The sequence below is a fragment of the Acinonyx jubatus genome, chromosome A1, assembly GCF_027475565.1.
Source record: "Acinonyx jubatus isolate Ajub_Pintada_27869175 chromosome A1, VMU_Ajub_asm_v1.0, whole genome shotgun sequence".
Lineage (NCBI taxonomy): Eukaryota > Metazoa > Chordata > Mammalia > Carnivora > Felidae > Acinonyx > Acinonyx jubatus.
Genome location: NC_069380.1, coordinates 135,969,952 through 135,994,422, shown reverse-complemented (window position 1 = coordinate 135,994,422; position 24,471 = coordinate 135,969,952). Strand labels below are relative to the sequence as shown.

Here is a 24,471-nt window from a genome sequence, read left to right as displayed (position 1 = left end):
TAGGTTCAAGTCCTGTGTTGGGCTCTGCGCTGACAATGTGGAGACTGCTTGGGATTCTCTCTCCCTCTCTCTCTCTGCTCCTCCCCTGCTCATGCACACTCTATCTAAATAAACTGGGGGTGGGGGGGATCCCCACCAAAACACTTTCTTAAAAGAAGGAGGTTAAACCAATTCTACAAGAGTCTCATAAATGAAACATACATTTTAGGTCTCTCCTGCAAACATTACACATTCCCCAAAGATACACATTAAGCCAATATTCAAAGTTCTATCCCACTTCTAGGTCAGCTGCCATCATCCTGATCTTACAGATATATCACACAGCAGATGGCGCACAAAGCTTGGGCAAGAATGTAAATAAACTGGGGAGAAAAGCCATCACCACTGCTGATTATAGTGATTTGTTTTGTTTTGTTTTGTTTGGAAAGACAATTGCTAAATGACTATATTTGATAGCAAAAAAACCAGGTAAATAAATAATAGAAAACTCTAACCTATAGAGAATCAAAATGTAACTCTGCAAATATATTACCAAGCCCCCTCCCCACCAAACACACACACACACACACACACACACACACACACACTCTTTTTTAAAACTAACTTGGTAGGGTCTGCTCCTTTAAAGTAGGCATTAACAGATTCTGTAAGGGCAACAGCCACAGGTAAGGTGTCCTGATTTCCAAGGCTGACAGGGCTGGGACCTCGTGACACACCTAGAATACATACGCAATTTATTTGTTAAATCCTATAGAAAGAGCTTTATAAAATATCAAGACAGGTAAAGTCACAAGGTTAGCTTGTCACAAATGACTCTATTACTGGTTCCATTGATGGCCCAGGTATAAATCTGGAGGTTAAAAAATAGGGCAGAAAACAAATTGGAACATAATACAGAGGACAAAAAAAATCACGAAAACATGTTTTACTGACTTTTCTTTTAAATGAAATGACACTAAACGCTTGGGTTAAGGAGTGTCAGAAGGAAAAAGCCCTTCACCTGAAGAACAAAACTACTAAAATATGTTTTCACAACCATTCAGATGCTATATTGTTTCAAGTTCTACCACTCAAATACTTCAGGGCATTAAGCTGGATTTTTGTGTTTCAGCTATTTCCATCCGTCAGCTATTTCTAACTGAATAACATAATGTTTCGGACACTACTCACTAGAATTCTTTTACCTCTTTGTCTAATGCATATATTATATTCCCATATATTCCCATTATCTTGATAAACAGGACAAATAATGTTAATTTTAAACATTCCTGACACAAAGTTCACTTAGATAACACACCTTTAGAGTTAAATAATATAAAGATCAGTTATTTTAAAGCATAATAAAATGTAAACAAATTTAATCTATGCATGTATTCAGGTTTTTTTAACCTAAGCAAACTTTCTAGTTTATTTCATTATAGAAAAATCCCTCAAAGCAGTTCATTGTCTTTCTTGACAAATGTACTCTTCCCACTCTTCTCATGTGGTAAGGTTACCACAACGGCTACTGACTGGAAAGTGGAGCATTTTATTTAATATACAATAAATGATGCAATTTTATATTTTAAAAAAGGCCAATAGCATAGATTATTCAGATTTTCTCATAAGAATAAATAATCTAGGTCAACGCAGCTCTGAAATTTGAATGTATGCTTTTCTATAAATATTACACAATGCTCATAGCCACCAGATAGTTCTATTTCAGCTAAGATTACCTATAGTGAAAGGGTGAGTTACTTTTGAAATACCTAAGATACTAGGCCTGACAAAAATCAGTACTAGTTCTCTCTGCCTCACAAGTAAGCCCGAGATTCTACACACAGTGAGAAAAAGCTTTTGTTAGCTGTAAAGGCCAGGAAGATTTTGTGGTATTTAATATTTTGAAGAATTCTGACTTGGAAGGTTCTTCACAGTTAGAAAAATAGCTCAGGGATTAAAAGTACATGGAAACAAGAACTGCTGCGAGGCCAAAGGGAAAAGTAAGTGCTCCCTCTGACTGCAAAAAAACTTAAAATTTCATACGAAAATTTAAAACTCAATAAATATAAAAATTTACTCAGAAAATCACAACAGCTACTATTTACTAATTCCAACAAATGTCTAGTACTGACATAAGGAGGCATGAAAAAAATGCTGCCTTTTGGAGCCACAAGTAGTTTTGCAAAGCGGGAACATACTTAGTGGGTAAGGGATGGCTGGAAAGATGAGAGGACATGAAAATCTGTCTAGAGAAATGTTTAAGGCCCAGATCATAGCACAGGGGACATTTAATTTTATCTCTGTGGCACTAAAAACTACTAAAAATGTTCAAGAGAAACATGGTTACATTTTTCATTTTGTGAGATCACTCTGAACACAGTGGATCCTAGAATGAAGAGAAAAGTGTCTGTTGTCAGGGATTCAAATTTGGATCAGGGGACAGATGATGAAGTGAAAGATAAGGGGCTGACCAAGAGGCAGAAGACTCATGTACATGCATAAGAAAATGTTAAGTGAAAAAAGCAGACTAAGTAGAGATTAACTGAATATATCTATGCTGACACATGTTTGCACAATGGGAAAATTTCACTGTATGTGTGAATTAGTTCAGTGAATTTTTTAAAAAAATATATTGTTCTATATAGAGACTCACTAGAAAATCATAAAAGCATATGTTTTCTAGGGGAAGATGAAAGCTATAATACTCTTTATTAAAGAAAACTATATTCTCAATTATGAAATTAACCTTTCCCCTTAAACCACCTACGATAAATGGATATTTACACACAGTCATGGGTAACACTAATATCTGCTTCTACTGTGACATTAAAAATCAAAAGAAGCCTACATGTTACTGTTTTCACTTATCCAACTGGGCATATAAAATGAGAATTCTTGAAATAATCCGTATGAATTGTTAAGCCCATTACTGAAATACTGGCAAGAAGAAAAAAGTACTGAATAGGAGGGGGGGAAAAAGTCAAAATCCACTTAATATTTTGGCATATGTCCTTGCGTATTTTCTATTCTTGTTTTCAAGATTATATTGCACATACATCGTTCAAAAAAATGTTTGCATATTTCCTGTATCGAGTCCTTAAACTAAGTATAAAAGTCTAAATTTATAATGTATTATTCCAAATACATAATTTCTTAGAAATAAAAAAATCACCTGTATTTATAAGGATATTATGTGTTCTAATTTTGGTTTAATTGTTCTACATTTAAACAACCGTATGTTCTGAAAATGCAGAGCTTATAAAGTTGAAGAAAGAGGTACCTTCCTGTAATAATCAGTGGATATTTTTGGAGAATTATTTACAGCCAGGAGTAAAAAACACTCCCAACTATTTGATACCTTTTTGCCTCTAACTTCACCTCACTATATGGATGGCTTTCCTAGGAGAGCCTTTGCTCTGGTAAGGTAGTATTTAAACTAACATAGTCTTTCTGCTGCTTTTCTAACCACTTTTTCTCTGATTCTGACAACTTTAGGGGTAAGATTTATGGACATTTCTTAATGTTGAGAAGGAAAAAAAAGCAAGGAGATGAAGAAAATGCAAAAATACTGTTTTTATAATTGGGGATTTGATATCAATAAATCCTATACAGCAACTGGACATAATTAGTACAAACTGAGAAAGTTAAACCTTAGAGTTATTCTTGACTTCTGAGACACCATACATTGCTGAAAAAGGAAAAAAATGAGATAACAAAGTATTTTAGATACACTTTAGGATCATTAGTCAACACACATATATTGCTTTTGATACAATACCTTGTGAAGTCTCACAGTGCTTTTCAATTTCAGAGAGTGTCCCAATCAAATTATCATCTTCTATCATATTTAAATAAAATATTGTAGGAAAAGAAAATATTTGCAAGAAATAAGAAGGATCAAAAACTTAAAGAGAGCTGAATAAGCATCATAATTTTAAAAAAGGGAACTTTTATGGTAGATTTAAAGTATCTTTGTTGCACAAGATCCACATTATATCCAGCCTGCCTGTTTCCTCCCTCACCTGTGGTTCTACTATTGCCTGCCCTGGCCCAGACTAAAAACAAGTATGTACCTACTCAATCAAAAATATATTCTATTAAATTCAAATCCCTTTAAATAATTTAGAGAAAATGGAGACCTAACGCTAATTCTGTTTACTCAGACCACATGTCTACTTCTAAAAAGATTCATCTACGTTTTTTATGACTAAAATACAGTTTGCAAAAACCAAAATTAACAAAATCACATATACAAACAAAACACAAGAATAAAGTGCTCATTATAGCTGTTTTGTTATACTAACAGTGGGTGAGAAAAGTAATAAGAATTTGTAGAAATTAGATAAAAGTGAAGATAAAAAAATGTCTTGAGCAAAATCTAGATGTAATAAAATATTGGACTTACTTGCTAGGGTTTAGGTTTATATACCTATGTCCTAATATCTACTACTTTTAAATATTTAGGTTTAGGTTTATATACCTATGTCCTGATATCTACTACTTTTAAATCTTGAGGATTTAAATTCTTATAGAAATATATAATTGCAAGCACAAAACTCCTTCCTTAAATTGAATCGTTATTAAAAGCTCTTAGGAGTGTAAGCATCACTTCACATTAGAAAGGCCTGCATTATATACAGCCTTCAATTATTTATACTGGTCAGTAGTTTATAAATTTGATGCATTCTTAACAGTGTTAGAAAATTCTCCTATTCAGATAGGGAAAATGTGGCTAGTTTGACAATGCCAGGTGTGTCTACAGAAAACTGAAGTTTCTTAATGTTAAATTTTTCACGAGCTCATTAAAAAACAAAATTCAGCCTGATCATACTTTGGATGCTAACTTTCACATATAATCTATGATAATCACTTACCTACTGTTGGAGTATTGGCAGCACTTAATGAAGCCGAAGAGGAGATAGAGGAAGAACTTTCCGCCCGGGCTAAAGGAGCTGCAGGAGGTGGGCTGGTATTGGAAGTTACAGGTGGGCTGAATGGCCTGGGCTTAAAAACAAAAAGTTATTTACCAGAATGGTAAAACCATTCCTCTGTTATTAGAAAAGATATTTAGGTATGTTAAGATTAATTTTAATATAATCAACCAAATTTATTTTCTTTTAACTAAAAAGTTAGAAGAGTTAAAAGTGTTTCTTTTAACTAAAAATAGAGATGGCATAAGTCAAATCATTTTCAAGAATATGTTAAAGGCGGAGAAGGCTATTTTAAAATAATGCTGTCAAGAGAAGCTTTATACATTAAACATTTTCTCTATTTCAATAAGTATACTTAAGACAGAGTTTCAGAGGTTAAATTATAAGCTTAAACACCATGAAGGCTTTTCTTTCATACATACTGCCAAACTGCTTCCCAAAAGGATTATTCACTTTACTCCCTATAAATAGAATATTTCTCTGCACCTTTGTCAGCAATGAATGGATGAGCCTTAGATGGAAAAATAATTTTAAAATAGATAAAAATAAGATGGGCATTTTACCTTTTAGGAGTTGTCTTTGTTGGCTTTGTCTAATTTAGTTTAGGGGGAGCTTAATATTACCTGAGCTTTCACTAACCCTTTGCTTTATCTGCTGCAAACACTTTGTCCCTAAATCTTGCTCGCCCTTTATTTTTTGGTGTTTACAAATCTGTCCACATTTGCCTTTATAATTCCTTGTAACGCTTTCTCATTGAGACAGTTCACTCAAAAAAGACGTTTGAGGAAATCTTAATTCTATTGCCTTCCCACTTTTCTAAACATAAAAATACATATGAAAATTTGAACTTCTGTTCATTTCTTTTACTTGGGTGAATGGATTTTTTCCTTCCACATTCCTAAGTGTTCCAATAATACATGAGCAACACTTCCTAAAGGGTTTCATTTTTTTAAATAAGGCATATTTAACTTAGTTAAAAATAACATTTTCCTGCTTGTGAAAGTATTACGTAAATGAATATAATACTTATTCAATGCCTACTATGTGTCACTATGGGTCAAGCCATGGGTTAGATACACTAGATACAAAGCAGTGAACAAGAAAGATCCTGTTCCTGTCTTCAATTATTTGAGGAATATGAAAAACTAAAGACAAAAAAACAAAAACAAAACACCCTATAAGCACTCCTACACTAAAATTAGTCAACTCTCTATTGTATGAATATAAATTTACAGATAGACACATAAAAATTAGGTACCATCCAAAGTGTTTTATACTAAGTAACCTCCCACTCCCTCAATTAACTATTTTTGAACTATTAGTTCCAGAGAATAGCTTTTTGATGACTGATTATAATAACTACTAGATTTAAAAAATATAGCAAGGCATAAAAATGCAGCTCTGTATACAGATGGAAGTGGTGCAAGGCATGAAGTCAAACACATATTAAACTCAACAGCTATGTGAAATCTATAAGCTTAGAAAAAATCTTGACCATGTACTGTAGGAGAAATTTCTCCTGTAGCAACATGGCCTCATGACCATACCATGTGGCTACATTTTTACAATTTACAGTTTAGAATGCACATTTTATAACTTTCTAGGAAAAGACAAAAACAGCTCTTAAGTGGTTTTCTGATTTTGGAATGGCACTGTCCAGTACAGTAGCCACAGCACTTGAAATGTGGCTAGTTCAAATTTGAGATGAGTTCTAAGTATAAAACAGACAGATTTTGAAGACTTAGCACACACAGAAAAGAAACTCTCCATCTTTATAGTGATTACACTGTAAAATGTTTTTTTTAATATACTGAGTAAAATCAGTTAATTTTACTGTTTTTAATGTGGCTACTAGAAAAACTTCAGTATCTGCTGCGTTATATTTCTGTTGAACAGCACTACTTAAAAACAGCAGTTCTTAAACATGCATCAGAATCACTTGGAGGGCCACTTCCCAGAATTTCTGATTTGTCTGGGATGGAGACAGAGAAACTACATTTCTCCCAATCCTAGGTGATGGTAATGCTGCTAGTCTGGGGACCAAACTTTGAAAACCACTGCTCTAAACAATGAGGCAATCCCAACAGGCATGTGAAAAGGGTGTGTGATTATACACCCTTTGAGCATCTAGTGAAAGGTAGGTGCCCTCTCCCCAAAAAAGTGCACATCCAAGCAGGCAAGGAAAAGGGCACTTCGATGTACAGCTGGAGAGAATTAAAATCAGCATAAACTTTCTGGTGGGCAATACAGTAATAATCATCAAGAGTCTTAAAAAAGGTGCATACCCTTTAGTTCATGAATTTCACTTTAAAATTTACTAAACATAAAGTCTGCGAAGAACAAAAGGATATTAAGACACTGTTTATAATGAAATCATTAAGACAGTGCTGACTAATGAAAACTTGGAAATAAACTAAATGTCAAATCACGTCTCTAAAAACCTTTGGAAATTTAATGCTGACAGTGGTGTTACAAGATACAGCATTTATGCTCTGCAGCTGTTTCAAATGGTGCTCCCTGAAGCCCTCAAAGGGTGGTTTCTAGAAGGCTCTCAAGGCTGCGGTGGGAGTAAAGGATGAAAGATTCAAGTATAAAAGTCCCAATTTTACTTATTTAATACACTTGCAACTTAAGATTATTTGACAAAAGATTCTACCACTTGAAATAAGTTTGAAATATAAAGAGTAATTCATGAAATTGAAAGGTGTTCCCAAAATACTTTCAAGTGAAGAATAAAAAGTATGTTTGACATTAAAAATGTACACATATCATTCACAGTAACTTTTCTGAGCAATTACTTCCACTCCACAATGTTCTAAGTATCTAACACACAGTAACTCACTGAAGTCTCATACCACCTGTTATCTTTATACTTCTTTGCCTATAAGGAAATAAGAGACTCCAAGTACATAACTTGACTAATGTCGCTCAGGTAACTATTGACTAATAAGCTTGTGCTTTTAACAACTATATTTTACTGAGTCTGAATATTTAAGCACTCAAAACTTAATGAAAGGATATATATAAAAGTGTTAACTGCATATCTTTGAGTCATGAAATATGGAAGGGATTTTAATTTTGTTTTCTCTATTTCCCAAATTTCACATGATCATGTACTGCTTTTGTAATCAGGAAAAAATCCCATGTTATTAAGAGGTAGTCATTTTTATATTCTATGAAAAATAATTATCTCCTTACCAGCTTGTATCTAGTCTTTGATCTCATTTCCTTAAGTCTGTTCGTTAGGGTAACAAAAGAAAGAGGTCACTATTTCAGCACTTGGTGCTCAAGCCTTTTAGATTTTTCATGAAACATCTCCTATGTGACAGGCATTATGCAAAGTACTAACGTGGCAAAGGCATAGTCCAGTGAGGGGAACACACACAAAGAAAGTATATACAATGTAATTTGTGCACTAAGAGAAATATGAGCAAAGTACATGGGTGGGTATAAGGAACAGAGTGATTAAATCCACTTGGGGAGAAGTAATGATCAAAGAGGGATTTAGCTAGATGGTATTTAGCTGGATCTTAAAAAAAAAAAAAAAAAAAAAGAGGGCAGTTTCCTATATAAACAACTGAGGGGCATTTCCGTAAAGGCTGCAAAGTAAGACGTGGATACATAAAAGAGCATGATGTGTTTGGGGAACAGTGGAAAGTTTCAAATGGCTAGAATGTTAAGTTGCAAAGAGGAGAAAGTTGGACAGTTAGTCTGGTAATAATGCAGGTTGCTGAGGCACCTTTTTAAAGAGCCTTGTACATTCAACCACATGGACTACAGGCAACCAATGGAGAGGTCTATCTAGAGAAAAAGAAGATTAAGCTTGACTTTCAGAAATTTAATACTGGCAATTAGTGTAAAACATGACACACAGTAGGTAAGAAGCAAGAAGACTGGTTTGGGAAAGTCTCTCTCTGAATATAACTCATACATTTTCTTTAGTTATCTGACAACTTTTGTAGACCAATGTTTTTTTTCTTTAAGCAACATGTACTTTCACAAGCCAGTTAAGTAACATCACCATCACCTCCAGTCTCTTTATACATAAAATAAAGCTGGACTAGATTCCCTCCAGGATTCTCCTGGCAGTACACTTCTAAACCCTAGGAAAAGGTCACCATCTCTTCCATAATATTTGACTTACAGCAGAATTATATGAAAATTGCTTCTTAATTGTGAAAGAATGGGTACTAAATGGTTATTCTTATAATGTGCTAACTTTCTCAGGAAATCTCCTTTCTTCCCGAACAATGTCTTGCTCCATGTAACATGAGGAAGTAAAGGAAGTGTTGGCTAGAAAAATTTTCCTATAATTTGAAGACTCAAGTAGATAATTTCAAGCATTTAATGGTAAAGGGGTATATAGAAAACTATTTGCATCTTAAATCAAACAGTTATAATTAAAAAAAAAAAAAAACCTGAGTACATACTATTTCATTAATCCCACTGAGTTTGCCTGAAGTAAGCTTTGGTCTGGAAGCAGGCCTTGGAGGTGGGACAATGGTGCCTACAGAAAGAGGAGTTGTGGGCCTGGCTGGTAGGGGGAAAAAGAGAATTTGAAGAAAACCATTAGTATGTAACAAACCTTACATAAATACATTCTATTATAGAGGAATTCTTAGGACTCAAAGCTAATTTTTCAGGAGTTTTGTAATATACATATTATATATCTATAATATAATTATAGATACTTGTTGAAATACTGGAAGTCTATCAAATATGCTTTTCTTGAAGCTAACAATATTCCTAAAAAACAAAACATTGACTTTTCAGTAGAATTCACACACGATATAAAGTGTATTCCTGTTTCAATTCTTTACACCTATAAAAAGATAAAATGATAAATTAGCTAGTAAAAATACACCAATTTCAGGCCTAAGGTCTTTAGTTTATTGCCAATACATCTACTTACAGAAATGCAAGACCAAGCCTTTGAAGCAACACCTTCACATGAACTCTAAATAAAACACTTACCTTAATTAAACTTAAAGGTCAAATTACAAGTTGAACTACACTGTAAAGTTTCTGGTGATAATTAAAAGTATTAAAAATACCTTATTTATGAAAAAATTCCTGTTCTTAAATCCTACATAAATTTAATGTTTACTGTTTTTCAATGCCATTTACAAATTTTGCCATTTTATAAATCAGATACTAACCAGAGTAATTCTAATTAAAAATAACTCCATCGTAGTAGAAATTAATGAAATTCAAGTGTACATCATCACAATTCACAAATGTATTAGCATAACCAAAACGAAAGTGAAGAATGGAAGCTGATATGTTTAAATCATGGTATTTTAAATGATTTTCAAATCCCTTTGCTTCAATCTAAAAGATGGGACTGTAATTCAAACTGAAGAAGAGAATATGGATGGGAAGAATACAATTCATTAAGTTAAGTTTGCAGATGTGCAAAGTTAAAAATATATGAATGGGCCTAAGTATATCCATGGAGAAACAAAAGGCTGAGGATCCATGGTCACTGTCAGAGGAATGCAGGTGTGAAAGGAAGGAGAATAGAGGTGACAGGAAAAGAGCTAAAGAAAAAGGTAGTCACACAGGAGTGAAAGTAAAGGCATGAGGGGTATGGAATCATTCAGAAAGCACATACAATGAAGGGATAATAGATACACGCATAGTTCCAGCTGCTTGAAGAAAACAATAAAAAGCTGCTAAGAACCCCTATGTAGGTCCCAAGGCTGTTGCCTTCTTCCAGTGAATACTACTTACTTTTTTTTAAATGTTTTTTTAAATTTATTTTTTAATTTATTTTTGAGACAGAGAGAGACAGAGCATGAGCAGGGGAGGAGCAGAGAGAGAGGGAGACAATCTGAAACAGGCTGCAGGCTCTGAGCTGTCAGAGCAGAGCCTGACGTGGGGCTCGAACTCATGGACTGTGAGATCATGACCTGAGCTGAAGTCGGAGGCTCAACCGACTGAGCCACCCAGGTGCCCCATGACATACTTACTTTAAAGACAGGTTCGTTATCAATGAAACCAGCACTCATCACTACTCAAGGCATTTCAAGCTTATGAGAATGTAACATAGTAGAGATAGGTATGTATACCTGAGCTTCATGACTGACAAATGGATTGTCAATGTATTAAGACTGACTCAAACCAAGCCTGGTAGAACTGTTAACATTCAGCTCTTTTAAATAACCACAATTTGCTTTTTCAAAGTCCAAAAACATGCTGGTTTCAAGGAAAGATTCAATTACCATACACTCAAATCAGTGGGAGACAAAGAGTTTGTGATGCGTTCTTTCTAAGTTCAGTGGAAGAAGGAGAAAGCAGTTGAAAACCAGAAGCAACAGGAAAATTCTAGAACAAAAATATGAATCTACATAGCCAAATAGTTTTCTCATTTCCGGTTAATGTTATTTTAGTCCCTCAAAACTAGAAAAATATAGTAATACAGGAAGAAAAGCAGGAGCTCAAACTTTCTATTAACCGAGGAAATTAAGTATGACCATAAGAAACTTAAAGAACATAAGAGTAAAACTCAAGGTCAAAAATATATAAAGCCACAATTATTCCTGTTTGCCCAGAGAAGTAAAAGGTAACTCTTAACAGCTGGTAAAAGTATAAATATTTATATATAAACAAACCCCTCCTCTGATAAACCTTACTATAGACTATATCTTCTCTGCCTGTAGATTAATTGAGCTCTGGTGCTCAGCAAAAATCCCTGAAAATAACATTTTGAAAAATATTATGCTTTTTTTTTTTTTTAAGGCTGGTTTTTTGTATTAACTCCAAAACTGATTTATTTAGTCTGTCTTACCTCCTAACATGTTGGGAGTTTTACTACTAGCCAGTTAGGCACTTGTTGCGTAACACAGCACTATCACCTTTACACCTTTTTAGACTCGTATCATCATCTCTTTTCAACACGACTAACATTCCCTGAAAGGCAAAGTAATTTGATATCATTTTTCAGACTATATAGAAAGGTTTAAAAATGCATATGAAAGTGAACTTAAAAAGTAGCAAACGGTTAATAAATGTTTTATTTCCTAGCTACTGCACATCAAATGGCCACTAAATGAAAATGAATCCTTTTTGTCTGAAATTAAAAGTGATAGGGGTGAAACATTCTTCAGACAGCAAGAGGAAAAGAGAACTTTTTTGAAAAGTAAGAAACTGTGTTAAAGAAAAAGAGAGGGGTGCCTGGGTGGCTCAGTCGCTTGAGCGTCTGACTTTGGCTCAGGTCATGATCTCGCCGTCTGTGAGTTCGAGCCTCGCAGCTGACAGTTCAGAGCCTGGAGCCTGCTTCGGATTCTGTGTCTCCTCTCTCTCTGCCCCTCCCCCACTCATGCTCTGTCACTCTGTCTCAGAAATAAACATTAAAAAAAATTTAAAAAAAAAAAAGAGAAACTAAGGGCAGAGTTAGGAAGAAATTTCTGTATCACTAAAGCCTCTGATTTTCAATGTGAAAATTTTCATTAAGGATTCTGAAAAATAATTCATAAAAGTGTATTAACAAAATTAAAATACACTACTTATGACCTTCTTCATTCTAAATACAAAACACCATTCTGACATTTTTACTAAACAAAAACAAGACCTAGGGGTGCCTGGGTGGCTCAGTCGGTTAAGCGTCCGACTTTGGCTCCAGTCATGATCTCATGGCTCGTGAGTTCGAGCCCCGTGTCAGGCTCTGTGCTGACAGCTCAGAGCCTGGAGCCTGTTTCAGATTCTGTGTCTCCCTCTCTCTCTGACCCTCCCCCGTTCATGCTCTGTCTCTCTCTGTCTCAAAAATAAATAAACATTAATAAATAAATAAATAAATAAATAAATAAAAAGAGACCTTCATGACAACTTCAGTTTTGCCTGTACAATTAACCTTCCTTATATAATCTATTAAGTTTAGTTTTATAAAACTACTAACAAGCCCACTGAGGAAGGCTGTAATGCCACTTCAGAATACGTTCAACTGTCTTTTGTTGTTTCTTGCTATTTTACAAAGTATTAGATACAGAGCACTTTCCCTTCAAAATTCCAAATTGGAGTTAAGGTTGCCTAAAATCTATAATTTCTTTTAAAAATTGGTTTATAAATAATCTAATTTTAAATACTAGTGTTTATTTCATTAGTAGTAAAATGATTCAGCATGGATTATTGTTTAGTTAATATGTCAGAGTGCAATGAACAAAGACTTTCTAATTATAAGATCCAGATCTGATCAGATGCTTCATCATTTCCAATTTATATGCTCTTACAGAAGTTCCTGATCATCTTCGAGCTTTACGTTTTTTCATCTACAAAACAGGGACAATAAAATGGACTTCATGGAGCAGTTAATGAACTTAAATAGACGATATGCAGCTCCTAGCAGAGCAACATGACAGGAACTCAGTCAATTCAAGCTCTCTCCAACCATTCTACCACTCTCCTAACCTCAAATACTGAATGGCATTTCTGAAATCCCAGAGAAGGCAGAAGATCAACTTAAAGTGAATTTTGTTTTATTTTTTTGCTTTGAACAAGCAGTGATTTTATTCAACAAGCATTTGGATGCTTGCTTTGATTGTTGGCTAATCGGATTTTATATTTTGAAGAAAAGAGAACACATTCTTGTCAAAACACCAACTAAAAAGCATTCATCAAGTTCTTTTATATATTGCTTGGGAAGCACTAACACCTTTCTGGAAAGCAGTTTGGCAATAAATATCAATGGGTATATCTTTTGATATCTTTTGAATGGGATTCAAACGTTGTACTGATAAATTATAAGGATATTATGAAACATGTACACAAAATGTGTTCTATTCATGGATGTTCACAACACTAGAAAATTGGATGCAATTCAAATGTCCAATAAAAAAGGACTGGTTACATTAATGCACATTCATGCAGTGGAATTATCTATAAACATGTTGTGGGGTGCCTGAATGGCTCCGTGTTTGGAGCATGCAAGTCTTAATCTTGGGGTTGTGGGTTTGAGCCCCATGCTGGAAGTAGAGATTACTTAAGAAAATAAAATATTGGGAAAAAAAATTATTTGGGCACAGATAAGGGAATGATGCATAGAAGTAAATACATGAATGAAAAAAAAAACTGGTTTGATGTATTTTTGTTTAAGCCATAGGGTCTTTCAGCTAAGTTAAGAGAACCAGTACAAAATCACTTTTACCTGGCAATATGCGAGGACAAGTTAAAAATACTTTTGATTGTTAAGAACAACACACAAGTAATGAACAAATCAATTAGGAAAAAAGTAATGCATTCCTCACTTTAAATATATATATATATATATACATATATATTTATATACATTTACCTGATGATGACGACGAAGTTAGTGAAGTAGAAGAAGATGAATCAAGAGATGGTCCAAACAGGGGATCCCAAGCAAGTAAATCGCTGGTCCCCTTCCTACCATAACATTTAAAAAACAGATTTAATTAAGGAATATTTTATTAGTATAAAATCTAGTCACTTATTTTTATATCACAGAATTGGAATAGCTAAATATATATGATTTAAAAGTTGGGCATTCTACCAATGGAATATGTGAGGAAAGTTTAAATTAAAATTTTATATTAATAAATAATTCGTTAACTGCTATAAGCAGACCCTCCAATAACATTATGTGAAATCGCTAGGGTGGAATAGAGAAGATTAATTCCCATCAATCACACCTTGTTATACTCTAGCAATCTTTGGGGTTCTAAGAACAGAAATCATTTCAGCTTTACAACAAAGGAATAAAAGGGTCTAAAACAGCTGCCTACGGACAGAAAGGTACTTAATTAATCCTACAATAGTGTCCTAGCCCCAAGTCATGGATAGAAAATTTCTTTAAGTGATAGGAAATCAGGTACAAATTTTATAAGGTCATATTTAAGTACTTTTTAAAAAATCTTTAGGGGCGCCTGGGTGGCTCAGTCGCTTAAGCATCCAACTCTTGATATTGGTTCAGGTCATGACCTCATGGTTTGTTTCCTGAGTTCAAGTCCTGCATTGAGCTCTGAGATGACAGCGCAGATTTCTTTCTCTCCCTTCCGTCCCCAAAAATAATTTAAAAAAATATCTATTTATCCTCTTCTTTCATCTTTGAAATTGTCAAGTACAGAAATAAGCCCAACAGCTTACTTGATATAACCCTGATATAACCTTCAAAGGCCTGATTGTTATAGTAGATCATGCAAGGGCAGGACCTCTCCCTGGGCAATCCACAGCCTGGGTCACTGAGGCAGTCTACTGAAATGTTTGGGTCACTCAGGTCTTTTTATGAAAGGTAACCAAGACTATGGACAAAAGCATCAAGAACACCAAAATTCAAGTTTCAAAAAAGTCAACATGCTGCATACCAAAGATTTCCCTCTACTGACCCCTTGGAATCCACTGGCCTAGTTACTCTCAAGATTGAACTTGCAGCTCTTTACTTTAATAAAAACTTTTAAATCAATGTTTCTTTTTTTTCATTTTAGTCATACACCTTTTAAGATGTCTCATCTCTAAGATCCTATAGTACCTGAACTTTGCCACTACCTCTTTTTTAAAATTTTTTTCTAGCTTTACAGAGATATGACTGACAAGTAAAAATTATATATAAGATATAAAAAAAAAATTAATCCCATTAAAACAGTATTTTAACGTATCAAACAGCCATTAATTTTTAACATTATGTTCTCATATCTTAGAAAACAGGCTCATTACAATAAAAATGGTACAGTTATCTATAAGCACATATCTAGTACCTCAACACGCACTTACATGGAAGCATACCACACCTTGTATTTAAAACCTAGGATCACAACTGCATAAATTACTGAAAACAAAATTTTAAAACACTGAACTTTACCTTTTAAAATGATAAATGAATACCACCACTGTGCTCAATTAATGCCTAACTTTAAAAGTATTAAATAATTTTAAACTCTCCATTTAATGAAGACTACTTTTACTTACACAAAAGAAAAAAAACATTAAAAGAATATATTCTTACTGACAGATAAAGAAATGAAAAAAAAAACGCATGAAAGAAACACTGGCTTAAAGTATTTTTTCCTTTTTAAAAAGAGCTAGCAACATGGTTTCTAGCCCTCTCCTTTTTTAACTTGAGACATCTTCTTGTTGAAGTTCATTAAAAGTGCAGTATATTTTACAGGGTTACAGCCAATAATTGAAGGAAAAAAATGAGAAAATTTCCATTAGAATAACTAGTTAAAATACAGACATATATGAACTTGGGACACTACCATTTATTTAGAAGTAGTAAAGCCACCAAGGCCAAATACAGTTAAATGGATTTTTTTAAAAATTATAAAAAATAGGGTCAAGTGAGAAATAATTTAAAACAACCAGAAACCCCAAAGAATAATTCACAGCTTAGAGGATAAACAACACTGTACTCTAATTGAAACTGCAAAGATAGTAAAATTTTCTAAGAAAAAAGTATAAAAGAATGATATCTAAACACATTAAAGAGGGAAGGATGAATAGGTGGAGGGCACAGTTAAACTATTCTGTATGACACTATAATGTATGGAGACACACGTCCTTGACCGTTTGTCAAAACTCATAGGACATACAAGACCAAGAGTGAATCTTAATGTAAACCACAGACTTTGGGTGACGATGTGTCAGGGTAGGCTCAAAAATTTTAACAAATGTTTCATTCTAATGGGGGATTATGATAGTGAAGGAGGCTGGGTATATGTGGGAGCAGAGAATATACATGCAAAAACTGTATCCTCACCTGAATTTTGTTATGAACCTAGAATTGCTCTAAATATAGTCTATTTAAAAATAAAAAAATGTGAAACTTACTCATTAGATCCAGCACATGGCTTCGATTTTGTTAGCTCTTCACCTAATTAAAATCAAAATATGAAACAATTCATAATCTGAGTAATAAAATACTTAAATGGAAAGAGACACTAATATATCTCATTACTATGAACAATTTAAAAATTATGGAATTGATAACATAAATCGAATTTTTTTAATTATGAAGAAAAGGAAAATAAGCCTTTAGCAAGTTTTCTAACAGACTTAAGAATATCAAAATAATAACTGAACTCCTGCTATATCTTCATTTAACACCTCTGGTAAGAAACTACTTAAGTCAACTAAACTGTCATATTCATGAAAATAAAATTGGTGTTCAGATGAAAAAAATATGGGCTAGAACTTTAAAAATTAGAACATATATGTTCAAATACTTAAGTATTACTCAAAAATGATAAGTGATGAATCATGAAAGCATTTTTTCAAGCTGTAAGAATATTATTAATGATTATATTGACCAAAAGTAGTTAATTCTTGAAGGATGTCGTATCTCGAAAAATTAAAATTTTTATAGCACTCTAAAGCAACAGTCTTTATAAAATAGTGTGTTTTGCTCCCTTTTGCATAGTAATGTGAACCATTTCATTAGCAACTATTATACAGAGGGGAAAGCATCAGTAATATGCAAAAGTTATGTTAGTTCATAAGCAAATTTCCCTGTACTTTGATGTCTTGAATCACCAACATGTAGTTGATGAATGCAAAATGTATCAACATAGGTAACTGCAGCAAACTACAAGGAATACCACACTGTATATGATGCCCCTTCATGTCACAATGTCCCATCTGGCTCAATGTGGCCCTTTTTTTGGCCTCAAAGTACTTACTGTGCTGTTCTCCTCCATGTTTCTACAATTTGCCCTTATCTCCATAACTCCATAAAAGGAGCCCACTTTTATCCTCATTTTCCCCACATCCCCTATCATCAAGCTACTCACCATTTTTTTTTTAAAGTAAAATCCTACTTTTAGTTTGATATAATGCATTTAATAGGTCTTTTTCACTGTGCTAGAATTTTTAATAGGATTGATGTTACGGTTTATATTAACCATTTTGTTTACAAATTGCATAACTTTTGAGTAGGATGCCTTAACTCCATTTTTCTCACCTTTGTTATTTTAATGCATGACTCTGCATAAGATGTTAACAACCCCCTAAATTTTTTTAGTATAATTAAGTTACTATACTAAAAACCATGGAAGTAGGGTGGCTCCATAGCTCAGAGGTTAGAGCAATGGTCTTGTAAAAACCATGGAAGAGAAACTGCAATTGTGATAGGACAAATAAGTAAAGCTAAAGCTTACTCATTCTCATAGTGCCTTCTGGCTCATGAGGCTGAGTTATGTATGTTACATTCTCAAACAGAAGCTACTATTTGGCTTTGTTGATTTCTGAAAAATGTTGTAGCCAAGTGTTAAATTTAAAGGCATGTCTAAATGCTAAAATAAATAGTATACTTAAGTTGTCTCCTGTTTAAAGTAAGTATCCATCTAGTCTGTTGCTAACAGTCATGATGAGAACAAAGCATTTATTTCTATAAATAAATAAATAAATAAATAAATAAATAAATAGCTACCATAAGCTCAGCAAATTGCCTGATAAATTTTAATAGATATAAAATAATCAATTTAAATGTCAAACTTACTAGATGAATTCCTATTCATCTGCACCTAAAAGAGAAAAGCAAAAACTAAAAGTTGTTAAACAAATAATTTAATTTGGTAATGAAATACTTCATAAAAATTTTTCTTAATATATTTTTTATTTTTTAAGTAGGCTCCACACCCAACACAGGGCTTGAACTCACAATGCAGACCAAGAGTTGCATGCTCTGGCTGAGCCAGCCAGGAGCCTACTTCATAAAATATTACTGGGACCTAACTTTAAGTTGTTTTCGGTATATCTGCTCAACTGTAAACTACATAAAAATTGTTAAAAATGCAGTATTTTTTATAGTAAAAGATAATACATGTATCTTTAACACTCATAAGTTTTAAAATATGAAAATGTTAGTGCCTACAGCAAGATACTTTGATCTGCAAATTTAAAAAACTTAACACAAGTATTCTGAAAAACAATGTTCAAACATTAAAATGATTTTTTTAAGTCCATAGGTAATAATATAAAATCTTGCACTTACTGGGCTGTGTCTCTAGTAGTACATGGAAAGAAAAAGAAAGACATAGTGTACATTTTAGAATTTAAAACAGCTTATTTTCTTGGTTTCATAATTGGTCTATTACCTTCTAAACCATACCTAAAAATCTATACACCTTAAAACACATGCAGAGCATTGTTTGGGGTAGGGGACATGAGCTAGATGAGCACACTGCTCAATAAAATATACTCAAAATATCCTCTTTTCAAACCCAATATTAACTATTAAACTGTTCTCATTATTATTTATTTTCTCAGTATGAAACTAGAATGTTCAGTTTTTTAAAAAATAGAAGAGAGAGAAAAGTACAAAGAAAATTTAAAACCACTAATGCTTTCACTAACAAGAGCAAGGTGCTTAACATTCTGGTATATATTCCTCTAGGCTTTTGTTTTATTTACACATATTTTTAAAATTAGTTGTATTCTTATATAATAAAAATTTTTAGTCATTTCATAGCTGCCTACTTCATATATATATGTGTGTAGATATATATGTATGTGTATACATATATGTATATATGTGTACATATATATATCATAATTTAATTTGGGTGTTAATCTTAAGGTTAAATAGCAATGGGAGAATAAAACCTCACTTCAGAAATCAGTCTTTTTTGTACAAAAAAATAAATTCTAAAAGTGCATGACTGAGAGAAAAAAACTTTTTCCCAAATACAGACTTCTTAAAATATACAATAACAGTATATAATAAAAAAATATGAAATGGGTAATACTTATTCTGTATTATCAAGGACAACAGGTATAATATCAGTTATGATGAGCATGTACAGATAAACTGTCATTCTAAGACATGCTTTTTTCTCATTGTTTAACATTCCTGAATTTAGACTATGACATCAATGGAAAGATTAGCTATGGTGATTTTTTTCTCCTCCAAAAGCTGTTAAATATGGGATCTTAGAATTGAGGAACTAACCATTATCACTAAGAATTCTTATATTTGCCTTTTTTAATAAAAAGTATGAAAAAACAAATATTGCAGTTGCAAAAGCATGCAGACACATAACTTAATGTTTAAATCCATTTTTACTGAATTCCTGTTCATATAAAGTTCATAAAATATGGATGAAAAACTTTAAAATTAGATGAGGAAAAGATTAATACTGCCAGTTCAAATTTCTGAAACATACAGACTGGAAAATAAAATAAATGGCAGAAATAGATTTTCTACATTTTTGTTTCCCAGTAAAACTTTCAAAAGGAAACAAAACTAAGCCAAACTCAAATTCATTTGCCTATATAAAAATCAGACACTGGAGACCTCAATAAAACTGACGACAAATTATAAAATATTTCCTTATCCAATATGCTTAATTAACTATTCCTAATGATATTTTATTTTATTATTCCTAAAATTAAGCAGATGCAAGTAGATAAGGTTAAAAAAAAATAAGGCTTCTACATGAAGAGTACGAACTTGCTCTTATTCTTACTTACAGATATTGCTGGGGACAGTGTGATATTTCCTATAGATACTTTTAATTCATCCAAGGAAGCCATTGTGTGATGTGAGTTATTTGGATGCACAGGTTTGATTTCTATCCGATATTTCTTTGGTTCTTCATCTTCAGAATCAGAATCACTAGATGAGTAGAAATGGTTTTCTTTGGTATGTGAGTATCAGTTAAAGAATTCGGTTCTTAAGTGATCTTAATGCATAACCAGTTTTCATACATTTACAAAAAGGAATATAAAACCTTTAAGAGATAAGGTAGACTTTCACAGAAACAGAACTACTAACTCATTAGTAAAAACATGTCAAACTATTATGGAGTCACATTTTATTATAATTAAAAATTTGAAGTTTTTATTAAACAACAGATCATTTTGTTATAACTGTCTACTTATATGCTAACACAATCCATAGGAATATCCAAATGATGAAAGGATATCATTCTGATTTGCTTCTGGTTTTATACTATAGCCTTCTTCATCTACATCAGGAATGTTCTATGGGAAGAAAAATAAAAACTGTAATCATGGATCCTACTACAGAAATACAAAAGATTAGCAAAATAGCTTCAACTATTATAGGGGCTATGTCATTTATCAAATACCAACAGGCTCATACAATAATTAAGTGGAAAAGTTACATCTTTTTGGTTAAGTTAGCTTCAGATCACACTTTATGCTTCAGATGTCTGAAAGAGAAAAGCACTATAAAATTAAGTAGGAGAAGCACTGAAAGGAAGAAAATAGGTGTTTGAGCAGGAACACCAACAGTTCTGTAGATAACCAAATTTTCATCCCAGTCTTCAAAGTGGAAATGAGAGATGATGAAATCAGAGGGCTGACAGTCTCAATAAATGGAAATATTTATCAAAAATACAGAAAAAAACAGAAATTAAAGATGACCAAGAAAATTAAAACTATACTAAAATAATCATCTTACCCATGAGCCAGGCAAATTTCAAAAGCTTGAAAATATATTCTGTTGGCATAACTGTGGGAAAATGTACTCTTAGGCTTTGCTGGTATAAATAAAAAATAGTACAATCTCTACAGAAAGAAATTTAGCATTATCTAACAAAAGTAGAAACATATTTACTCTCCCACCCAGGAATTCAATTTCTAAGAATTTACCCTGAAGATACACCTCCAACAATTTAAAAATATGTATATAACAGATCAAAGATGATCTGTAACTCAGAACTGATGGAGAGCATCTAATGTCCAAGCATAGTTGAATAAACTACAGTACACACAGAAAACAGAGTACTATATATCTATTAAAAAAATCAGAAGTTTCGGGGCGCCTGGGTGGCTCAGTCAGTTAAGCATCCGACTTCGGCTCAGGTCATGATCTCACAGTTCGTGAGTTCGAGCCCCGTGTCGGGCTCTGTGCTGACAGCTCAGAGCCTGGAGCCTGCTTCACATTCTGTGTCTCCCTCTCTCTCTGCCCCTTCCCTGCTCATGCTGTGTCTCTCTCTGTCTCAAAAATAAATTAACATTAAAAAAAAATTTTTTTTAATAAAAAAAAAATCAGAAGTTTCTATGAACTCATAGCGAATGACTTCCAGGAAAAACTGCTAACTGAAAAAAGCATATAAAGGAACATATATATCTTTTAAGTAAGAAAGAAGGGAAATTTTAAGAACACAGATCTCTTCTTTATGGGGGAATAAAAGCCACTGGAAGGATCAATCAGAATATAATAAAGTTGGTTACCTACAAGGGAGGGTGATGAAGTATAAGAGATAAAGGATGGAGGAACACTTCTCTAAGTATGCTATGTTAAGAGAATAATCCCATTTTTAAGAAATACACATTTAGGAAGTTAGGGATGAAGGACCATAATGTATAGAATTTATACTAAAATGATCAGAAAAAGAATTATATACACATACATAAACACATGTGTGTAGGGAGAATGCAAATAACTTCTAACTTACAAAAAATATACAAGAATAAAATAGTTCCAAAATAATTTTTATATGAAATAAAAAAGATCGCCAAGAAATGCCAGTTGGAACTGGACAGCCAATATTCTTGTACTGGTAAAGTTTACTATTCTTCGTCCATTCACTTGCTAAGGCTCAGCAAGAACAGTATGAAAGATGATCTCAGTCACAGCATAAGGTCAAGGAGAACAAAGAGCAGAATTAACATGGCTATAGCTTCCAAACTGAATAAAAAGCCTACTGTAGCCAGCAGTGAGTTAACAGACTGGATAAAATCTAGAAATGAAAAATCTAATACAGAGTGAAGAGTAGATTCTATAGATTAAAAGATGAAAAGGGGTATGTGGGTGGCTCAGTATGTTAAGCATTGGACTCTCAATTTTGACTCGGGTCAAGATCTCACGGTTTGAGAGGGCGAGGCTCCAAGCTATCAACATGGAGATTATCTCACTCCCTCTCTACCCCAACCCTGCTTGTGTGCTAGGGCCCTCTCTCTCCCCAATAAACATTAAAAGAAAATGATGACAAGTGATACACTTATAACCCCTAGAAATAGAGCACTTTAAGTTCTGCATATTGTTTGCTAATATGTAAATAATACTTTAAAATACTTTAAGCTTTACCAAATTGGATCCATTAGAAATCAGAAAGTTTTTATAAAATACTTTATTCTTATTCCCAGTACCCTAAAAACATACACATATGTAATCTCCTAGAAGTTGTAAGAATTTGTTGATACCACTTTTAAATTTGTTTACAATACACTATACAGTATGATGTAATAATTTAAAATAATGCCGAGCTGTTTTCTACAGGACTGAGTAAGCTGCTTCTGGACTGACCTCTTAAAGATTACAACTATAAATTCTGGCTAGAGAAACTACCGGGGGGCACCTGGGTGGCTCAGTTGAACATCCAACTCTTAGTTTTGGCTCAGGTCATGATCCCAGGGCTGTGGGATAGAGCCCCGCATTGGGTTTTGTGCTAAGCATGAAGTCTGCTTAACATTCTCTCTTTCTCCTTCTGCCCCTCTCCCCAGTTTGTGCTCTCTAAAATATTAATTTAAATTTAATTTAAAATTAATTAAAAAAAAAACTATCTGAAGGCAGTGGAGTGAAAACAGAGCCATATGTTCAAAAACTTTATAAATAAATCATAATGCAGTTCTAAAAAAGGTTCAAATAACCCTCAGGGAAGGCAGGAAAAAGAAAACAAAATGAAAACCAAAGATAAAATGACACACATAAGCCCTGTTATGTCAATAATTATGGTAAGCAGTCTCTATCAAAATAATACTAGCATTCTTCACAGAGCTAGAATAACACCAATATTGGTATGGAACCAGAAAAGACCCCATATAGCCAAAGCAATTCTGAAAAAGAATACCGAAGCTGGAGGCATCACAATCCCAGACATCAAGATGTATTACAAAGCTGTAATCATCAAGACAGTATGGTACTGGCACAAAAACACTCAGATCAGTGGAACAGAACAGACAACACAGAAATGGACCCACAAACGTATGGCCAACTAATCTCTGACAAAGCAGAAGAGAATAGCCAGTGGAATAAAGACAGTCTCTTCAGCAAATGGTGCTGGGAAAACTGGACAGCAACATGCAGAAGAATGAACCTGGACCATTTTCTTACACCAAACACAAAAATAAACTCAAAATGGATTAAAGACCTAAATGTTAGATGGGAAGCCATTAAAATCCTAGAGGAGAAAGCAGGCAAAAACCTATTTGACCTTGGCCACAGCAACTTGTTACTCATCACCTCTCCGGAGGCAAGGGAAACAAAAGCAAAAATAAACTACTGGGACCTCATCAAAATAAAAAGCTTCTGCACAGCGAAGGAAACAATCAGCAAAACTAAAAGGCAACCTGCGGAATGGGAGAAGATATTTGCAAACGACATATCAGATAAAGCGTTAGTGTCCAAAGAACTTATCAAACTCAACACCCAAAAAACAAACAGTCCAGTGAAGAAATGGGCCAAAGAAGATATCCAGATGGTGAACAGACACATGAAAAAATGCTCAAATCACTCATCATCACAGAAATACAAATGAAAACCACAATGAAATACCACCTTACTCTAGTCAGAACAGCTAAAATTACCGACTCAGGCAATGACAGATGTTGGTGAGGATGCAGAGAAAGAGGATCTCTT

General features: G+C 33.4%; 1 protein-coding gene across 1 annotated transcript in view; it reads right to left on the bottom strand.

Moving 5' to 3' along the window:
• The window catches only part of FCHO2 (FCH and mu domain containing endocytic adaptor 2), a 120,864-nt gene that overhangs the window by 18,871 nt on the left and 77,522 nt on the right, over positions 1 to 24,471 (bottom strand). The window contains 9 exon segments of the mRNA XM_027040156.2: positions 605 to 716; positions 4,854 to 4,983; positions 9,341 to 9,444; positions 14,200 to 14,294; positions 16,695 to 16,737; positions 18,361 to 18,385; positions 18,856 to 18,867; positions 20,334 to 20,509; positions 20,789 to 20,846. Of these exon segments, the coding sequence (XP_026895957.2) occupies positions 605 to 716; positions 4,854 to 4,983; positions 9,341 to 9,444; positions 14,200 to 14,294; positions 16,695 to 16,737; positions 18,361 to 18,385; positions 18,856 to 18,867; positions 20,334 to 20,509; positions 20,789 to 20,846 (755 nt within the window).